Source organism: Montipora capricornis, chromosome 2 (genome assembly GCF_036669925.1).
Source record: "Montipora capricornis isolate CH-2021 chromosome 2, ASM3666992v2, whole genome shotgun sequence".
Taxonomy (NCBI): Eukaryota; Metazoa; Cnidaria; class Anthozoa; order Scleractinia; family Acroporidae; genus Montipora; species Montipora capricornis.
In genome coordinates, this window is record NC_090884.1 from 29,067,547 (window position 1) to 29,076,372 (window position 8,826).

Genomic DNA, 8,826 nt, shown 5'->3' on the forward strand with positions numbered 1-8,826 from the left:
TCTACTTTTTTCGATAATTCGAATAGGCCATTTCATGTCGGCGTCCTCTTCAAAACGAGTCTAAGTGCGAAGTTTTTCTGATGAAAATTAGTTGTCATTCATATGTAAAGTAGAACTAAAACTTCGATCTCACACCGGCTCACGCTTGCGGGCCAACTTCTCACGCCTGATTGGAAAATGTGAGTTGTTGCCGTCTGCGTCTTGCTTGACACAATTTCCAAAAATATGTTAACTCAGACCCATGTAAGGAACGAAAACCATGTGTAAAATAAATTAATGACAATACCTTCCTCGCGATATCTGATTTTTGAAGTGCAAAGCACTGGGAGCGAGCTTGCGTTTATACGCGTTTGTACATCTTCGACAGACTTCGGAAGACTTCGGACGTCTTCGGAAATCTTCGGAAATGATTGTGCCGTCTTCAGAAATCCCAGCACTCCCAGGATAAAAATCTCATACCTATATCTCAGAAAAAGTTGGCAGGTATATAATTACCATCACAAAAACTTTGCACTTAGACTCGCTTTGAAGAGGAGGCAGACATCAACTCCGAAATGGCCTATTGTGAACAACCGTGCACCAAAATTATACATAATAATTATACTAGTTAACCTAAATGGTAGAAATGCTGCCGAGGGGAAGGAAGATGTTCAATTATGCTTGTGGTGCTTTAACGACGGTTCGTGCGTGGAATTGAAGGGAGATTTTCATAGGTCTTGAGCAGGAACGGTACAAAACTGGACCCCACTCGCGAGACGAAAGAAAACAATGATTCGGCATAGTGACGTCATCAAACCGAAAGGTCATCTGAGTTTTTATCTAAAGGAGGTTAAATATATCTTTTTTTCAGTTCCGTGACGTCTTTCGCTTCGAAAATGCAGCATTTTGAATTTCCGAATTGTCACATTGCGGGACACCACGATCATCGATACAAAGCTATTAAAATTGGTTGAAAAGTAAAAAGTCTGTCCTTATGAATCTCAGAAGTTTGAGCCTTTCAAGTACATGAGGAGATGTGTTCATACACGTGTATTTTGTCTCATGGACGAAAAGAAAGTGCTTTCGTCGCAAATTGAACTCCAGATGTTTTCGTTGTTTGCCGGCCACCATATTGGCGGACCACATGTCGTCTCCATACAAAACCACACGAGTCTTCTTTAAGTTGCGTGAAACGCTTCTACAAATAACTCAGTAAAGATGTACTGCACAGACCTGAGAATTCGAGTTAAGAGGTTTGTTTCGTACAACATTCCAAGTTGCCTTTTTCATTGCTGCCGCAGTGAGTGAGCCTGAAGCGAACGGAACAAGGCAACTCTCTAATCGGGAGGAGAACACATTTCCCTTCGAAACGCAAGGGATTGTGGTCACAGTAACAACAAAGGCGCAAGGAATTGTGGTTATGCGCAAATGGAGGAATGAAGATGCGCGGTACGATCTTGGTACTCAGAAGATTCGAGCTTCTCTATCCGCAAACTACAGTTTCACCGTCACGCGACAGAAAAATAAATTCGAAATCGTTCAATGATCTTCAATGGAAAAGGGCAAGAACTTGTAATGCTGTAGGAAACAAGTCTTTTAACCACTTCTAAACTTCGCAGGTCTATGCGCTTCATCATTTTTCCAGCGATCTGAGGTAAGGTAAGGTAAGGTAACTTTATTTAAAGTCGCAAACGTAGGGAGAGGTTGCCCAAATCTCCCAAGCCAGTGGCTCATGTTAAAAACGCACGACTATTTACAATACCATAACTAATTACTATTTACATAAAAAAAATAAAAATTCTAGAAGAATCCAGAACTGTATTAAAAGATACTTTAAAAAGAAACTAGTGCAAACATTAAGATAAGAGAATAGCCAGCGTATACAGTTCATACACGGGCACCCTGCAAATTCAACACCGTTCAGACGAGAACGAAATTGAGCCAAAGTGGTCGAGGATTTTGTTATGGCTGATAATTGATTCCAAATGTGGGCAATCTGATACAGAAATGAGTTATGCATAACGAGGCTGTTATATGATGGCTGCACAACATTTAGGCCATTACCTCGTAAATTATAATTAGTTATCCTATAGGTGTAAAAAATTGGGAAATGTAATTTGGGCCGTTAAGTGTAAAACACTTAAAAAATAAAATGAGCGATTGTACGCTGCGTCTTTGTTCAAGCGTGCCCATATCGGCCGTAGCTAAGCATAGATCATAGGTAGCCGAGTTACTAAGGTTAAGTAAAGACTTAATCGCGTAGTGGTTGGCTCGTTCGATGGTATTCTTCAAAGATTTAGATATTCCTAGCAGTAGCGGGCTACAATATTCAATATGCGGTAACACGTAGGCTTTGTACAGAGAGATCATAGTATTTGATAGAACTAAGCGCTTAATCCTACGTAGAGCAGCTATCATAGCGTATGCTTTTTTCAGCATGATCGTAACATGGGGCTTAAAAGACAAGTCGCGGTCCAATGTTACACCTAAAATTTTGAGAGTCGGTTCAATTACGATGGACAAGTCATCAACTAAAAAGTTGTAAGTATACTGAGAAGTACCTAGTGTCATTGATTGAGTCTTAGTGGCGTTAACTTGAAGATAGTTCGCTGAGAACCAAATGGTTAATTACTTTATGGCGGCTTGATTCAAGATGGATTCTAGCAAAGCAGGACACTCGTGAGAGACATATTGCGTCGTGTCATCGGCATAAAGACGTAGGGAGGAAAAACCAGCTGAGTAATTAACATCATTTACAAAAATATTGAAGAGAAGCGGGCCAAGAAGGCTCCCTTGCGGCACTCCAGAACGAAAGGGGAGCCAGTCAGACACGTTCCCATTGCATTTAACTCTTTGAAGACGAGTCCCTGCTCGAGACATCTCCCTTCAATTCCCCGCGAAGATTGTCGTTAAATTTCAAGGTAATCTAGTTTTTTTTTTTTTTTTTTTTTTTTTTTTTTTTGACAGTGAAACTATCAGAGCAGGATCATACTGCGTATCTTAATTCCTCCATTCACGCATAACCACAATTCCTTGCGCCTTTGACAACAATCCCTTGCGTTTCGAAGAAAAATGTGTTCTCCCGATTAGAGAGCTGCCTCGTTCGTTCGCTTCAGGCTCACTCACTGCGGCAGCAACAATACACATTTTCAGCGTTACGCAGAATTTTCGACATATCCTGCACGTAATATTTTAGGGGTGGCGAATGGTAAATGCGAGACTTTGCGAGACGGCGAGACCAGCGTTTTTCTTTGCGAGCCCGAGACGTTTTGACTTTTTAGATTGCGAGACCGAGACTTCAAAGTGTTTGACACCTTCACATAAAAAACGAGACTGCGAGACGCACATAACTGCTCAAAAAACGAGACTGCGAGACCTGTGAAATTCGACTAAAATTTTGCGAGACCCAGAGTTTTTGAAGAACATTCGCCACCCCTTATTTTGTGGGTGGTTTTTGCTGTTCACACCCCAGTTGGAACGGGATTTTACCCATCTCCCATACTTGGGCAAGGAGTAAATCCATTCCGTAGTTGATTTGTTAAAGAACGCCTCCTTTGAGAGATTCAGCACGTCCACTGTTGTGAAAGCCAATCAAAAAAGAGCTGTCTCAGCATCAAGGGAAATTTGATACTTCTCGCGAGATTTGGAAAAGGTTGACTCAAGTGAACATGGGGGAACCCCTTGATAATCTCCTGATATAAAATAAGTCTCTTTTGCCATCTTGTCCAATCTCCCTGATGAAGTCTGTGTGATCAGACGAAACCGGTCGGAGTAAATAAAGCAAGTTGACAAAATCTCTTGCTGCGTGCTGCTCACTAGTCTGCGAAAAATAGATGTGGAAACGAGAGTGCAACCCTAACGGGCGCCCGAGTTACTCTATCGCGCGCATTTACATCATCACGGACTTCTCTATTGATTCAAATAGGACAGTGACCAACACGAATCTCGGCAACTTTGGTCACTTTGCGCACTTCGACAATATTTGTATATCCTAGGAAGTCTTCTTTGTCTATGTATTCATATTTTTTTCTCTTCAGTTTGTATAGCTGGTCGCAGATCGCAGTTTGTCTTGTGACTTGACTTTCCTTGAATTGACCTTCACACACTTTTTTTTGATGACAGAAAATAGTTTAATATTGATAAGGGGTTTTTAAGATAGGATTTCCATATCGTGCACGTACGTGACGTCAACTGAACTCAGACATGAACATGAACACTTAATCACGTCAAGAAATGGAAATCATGACACAAAGTACAAAGCTATTGTCACAGGTATTTTTGTACTACCCTGCCAAGCAAGTGATACGGTTAACTTTTTGCCATCGGAAACTCCATTGAAGAATGTTCTGATATGCCACATAGCTATGGTGACGTAAAAACGGTTAAACGAGAGATATGTGGCGAATTCATGCCCACTTCCGACGGCATTTCCATCGTATTACGTCAGGAGCTCATGATGATGTGCTGCATTTGTCTCTTACTGCAAACAAAAATAGATGTGTTTTAGAGAGGGATATAAAAATGATTTTTTAAACTTTTGTTTTTTTATGGGAGGTTTAATTGATCCTAAACTTCCTACGTCCTTAACTCCTTCGATCCTATATTGAGGTTGCGTTCGATTATATTTAGACCTTAACACAAAATCTGAAAACGGATTTTGTCGCGGATCTGACTACAATAATTAGAAATCCTTCCTGACATGGATTTCCAATTAGTGAAAGCTAAGACAAAATCCGCTTTCTGATTTTTTGTTGGATAGGAGACTTTAATCTTAAGAATGCACCCAAATTAGGATGACGTCATTGTCTCTAGGGACAGGTGTCTTTTATGATGTAAGCAAACCCAACCGAAGAGAAGGAACTGGGTGCTGAAGTCGTTGATTACCGCGATTATGGAAGGAGTTTAGTGATTCGAATCGTCGATACGCAAATTTTAGTTGATTTTATTCTTTCCAACAGTGTAGCATTTGTCACAGAAGGTTACCAAATGAATGGCCTTTCGTTTTCCGAGATCTGCTGTCTATTTTGCTGTCCTCCTTGTCCTGGTAGGATAGCGGCAAAGTTGGCGTTCCTGCCCCCAGAACCGACATACTCCTTTCAAGATTTGGGCGATGGGAGTTTTGGTCTTCATCTCACGGAGAAAGCTGAATGGCAATATGGTCAGAAGGAGTTAGACTGCGTTGAAGTTTTTACGACAAAAACAAGTAGAGGAAATCAAATCGGATGCATGTTCGTGCGATGCGCTCCGAACGCTCGATTCACAATTCTCTTCAGCCACGGAAACGCCGTCGATTTAGGCCAAATGTCTAGCTTTTATGTCGGCTTGGGTACAAGAATTAACTGTAATATATTTTCTTACGATTATTCTGGGTACGGTGTTAGTCAAGGAAGGCCATCAGAAACGAATCTTTACGCGGATATCGACGCTGGCTGGCAAGCATTACGTACACGCTATGGAATCAGTCCTGAGAATATTATTGTGTATGGACAAAGTATTGGCACTGTCCCTACAGTTGATTTGGCATCGCGATTTGAGTGTGCGGGCGTCATTCTTCACTCGCCGCTTACGTCTGGGATGAGGGTTGCTTTTCCCGACACTAAAAGAACGTGGTGCTTTGACGCTTTTCCAAGGTGAGTTTTCTTAAGTGTACATTATCACGAATACTGTGCTGCGATCACCCCTTCTAGAATGAAACAAAATTAAAAGTGAAATTGCCTCGTTTCATATTGTAGCCCAAATCGATTTGTCCTTAAACCAAAAAGGGTGAGGTATGTTTGCACACAAGCTTATACATTTTGACATAAACCGGTAGGCTACTATACTCTGCTGGTACGAAAAATATTCGAATGCAGGCAGTAATTTCCAGTATTTTTAATTGTAAGCTGTGAAATGTCGGTGTTTTGAAGGTCAACTATTGTGTAATTTTAAATATATTTTCTCACGTTTTTCAAGTTTACCTCCCCCAAGTAGTTTGACAGCTTGCAAATTATACACACTGAATTTGCATGTGTGAATGGCTGTATCTTAAAATAACAATCATTGTACCTTTTCAGAACTTAGGAAAACGTTTCTTAAAAATTTTTAGGGCTAGGTCTCTCTTCTTTTGTTTTTTTAAAAAGGAAACAGGCTTGAATTTAATCTGGGAAGTTCAGTAGGTTTACTGTCGCTTAGCTGCTGAATCGAATTTTCATTTGCCATAAATTTTCTCAGAGAGATTAGGCCCGATATACACTCATGTTTTCCGCTACTGTTTTCCTCCTCTCATGCATGATACCTGATGTTATAGACGTATATCAACTTGAGCTTAATATTGTTAAGCCCAAATTCCCAACCTGTGGAATGCTGTTGTGAATTGCTCAATACAGAAGCTGATTAGAAACAATATTGGTTCTTTATGCAAGTCATTTGGACCAAGTACAACAACTATTGCGAAATTAAAAGTGGAGTGAATCTCTGATACCAATTTGAAGAGGCTTGTGGGTGTTCTGATGTCACTTTACTTTATTTATCATTCTAAGAACCACAAAAAGACCCCAGAGAATGATTTTTAAATGGATTGTTGAATACTTATCGATAATTCTGTTTGTGGTATAGTAGTGATCACTAACCACCTTTGAAATTAAAATTTTGTACAAAATATTAATACTGTTTTAAATGAGGCACATAGTTTTTACATTCAAACAACTTTGTCTGATCTCCTGTTGGCAACCCTCTCTTATGACCAAGTGTTATGATTCTATCCTCTCTTGAAGTAAAAGTTTTGATGTCACAGAATGGTGTCTTGGAAGTTATACGTCGCTCAAATTATATGTAAAGTGTCTCAAATCCTCAAAATTCAAATCTGAATCAATGAATGCCAGTTTATGTTATTAAAGTAATATTACTACATTCTGGCCTACAGTTTATCTTGGACAACATTTATTGTCATTTTCTTTTTCCCTTGCAGCATCGAGAAGGTGTCAAAAATTGTCTCGCCAGTACTTGTCATTCATGGGACAGAGGATGAAGTGGTAGACTTCTCTCATGGGTTAGCCATCTATGAGCGATGCCCTCGTACTGTCGAACCTCTGTGGGTGGAGGGAGCTGGCCATAATGATGTCGAACTTTATGGTCAATATCTTGAAAGGCTAAAGCAATTTACACAACATGAATTGGTGACAAACTGATTGATGAGACTCATTCAATATTCATGGAATATCATGATAATTTTTAATGAAGTATTATTGTCATATTATAAGGTACAGTTGTAGTTGAAAGTTAATGTTCACCAAGTTGTTTCAATTTGATGAAAACCTGTTCTGAGCTTTGGTACTGCATTATTTCTGTATGCTGATACCCTAATAGTAATAATAATAATTACTATTATTATTATTATTATTATCAATATTATTATCATGTAATTATGTTTCTTAATTTCTTTTGCTCTGGGTTGTTTCTAGAGCCAAAACATGCCTCAAATTTGTTAACTTGCTACCTTATTTTTTTAGTGAATTATAGTTATATTCATTCACATGAAAGGGAATCGAACTGTTTGTTCGGAAATTGGTGTGGAAAATTGTTGTCACAGACTGCCAATAGAAATCCACCAATCATTACAAGTAAGCACAAAATTGGCTGTCCATGATCTTTTCACTAAAGCCCAAAGATGAGTAATCAGATCGTGGTAAAATCAAATTCCCTATTCACACTAACAGGGCATGATAAGTTGATTAATTATAGTAGTGTAACAAGAAAGAGCGGCCCTACATGTATGTTCCACAGGGAACCTAAAGGCTTAATAGAGAGAGAAGAAGAACAAGAAAGAAATCAGGCATAGAAAATGCAGTGCTGAATTTAAGATTAACTATAAAGTAAGTTTTAATGATTATTAGTATTTTGATTATTGTTATGGTAGTTTTCTTTTGTTGAGCTAAGGCAACATTCAAAAAGATGAAAACAATAATTATTTACAGCAAGGATCCCAAGAGGGTGACCACTTTTAATATTGATAAAACTTTCATTTGTGCACACTATTGAATTGGACTCAGAGAAAAGCCATCTTTAAGTTATCTATAAAATAATTATACGATGATGGTTTTGTAAGTGTGGTCTCACTTTTGGTTTTCTTGTTGCTAGGGCATCTTTAACTTAAGTAGTAGTTTTTAAAGATGCTTAAGCTCTTTGGTGTGAAGGGGGCCTAGACTATGAATGTTAGTGTGAATTCAAAGATGAATAAATTGTGATGCAGGATATCACAGGGCACAAGCCATTTGGTCTGGCTATATGTAAATATTATTGTAGAGTAGTGTTTTTTTAATGTGTAGCACAGTTGAGGATGAGTGTCTTGAGTTGAAGTGGCAGATGTTTAGTACTTAAATAAAATTTTCAGTGCTTACTTTGAAAGACAGGTTTTGTTTCATGCACCAATAGTTTTTCTGTAAGACTGTCTGCCTTTTTTCCATCAAATGTGTTTCATAGTTTTACATGTAGGTTAGTCGGTAGGAAAAAAAAAACAAGCAAAGGAAATCAGAAGCAATTATTTAAAAAAAATTCAATCTGCAGAAAGTGTGGAGTCAGTGGCAGGGGGCTGAAACAGTACGGAGTTGGTGTAAACATATTTTCCTTCCACATGGACAGAAAGCTTCTCCTGTGGAGGAGTTTTTCTGAGGTTGAAGTTGAACCTGAAAATCTGTATTGGCAAAACTGTACAAAGTTAAGGAAATGGTTTACTATTTGGGAGAAAAAAAGGGATAGCCTGATTCGTAATCCACCTTGTTTTTAATACATGTATGTGGCTATTGGAATATTACTACCAACTTTTTTAATATCATAGATTATTTTCACAAAATTACCCAAAAAAATCAATGT

At 38.7% G+C, this 8,826-nt stretch overlaps 1 protein-coding gene across 1 annotated transcript; it reads left to right on the top strand.

Moving 5' to 3' along the window:
- Positions 1-4,837: 4,837 nt before the first annotated feature.
- LOC138039260 (alpha/beta hydrolase domain-containing protein 17C-like) lies at positions 4,838-8,361 on the top strand. Its single transcript, XM_068885470.1, has 2 exons — positions 4,838-5,609; positions 6,926-8,361. The coding sequence occupies exons 1-2, from the start codon at positions 4,966-4,968 to the stop codon at positions 7,143-7,145; spliced, it is 864 nt and encodes a 287-aa protein (XP_068741571.1). The 5' UTR covers positions 4,838-4,965; the 3' UTR covers positions 7,146-8,361.
- The last annotated feature ends 465 nt before the right edge of the window (positions 8,362-8,826 follow it).

Coding starts and splice junctions, on each gene's coding strand:
- LOC138039260 (XM_068885470.1), top strand. CDS start 4,966: ATGAATGGCCTTTCGTTTTCCGAGATCTGCTGTCTATTTTGCTGTCCT. Junction 5,610..6,925: donor TGCTTTGACGCTTTTCCAAG/GTGAGTTTTCTT, acceptor TTTCCCTTGCAG/CATCGAGAAGGTGTCAAAAA.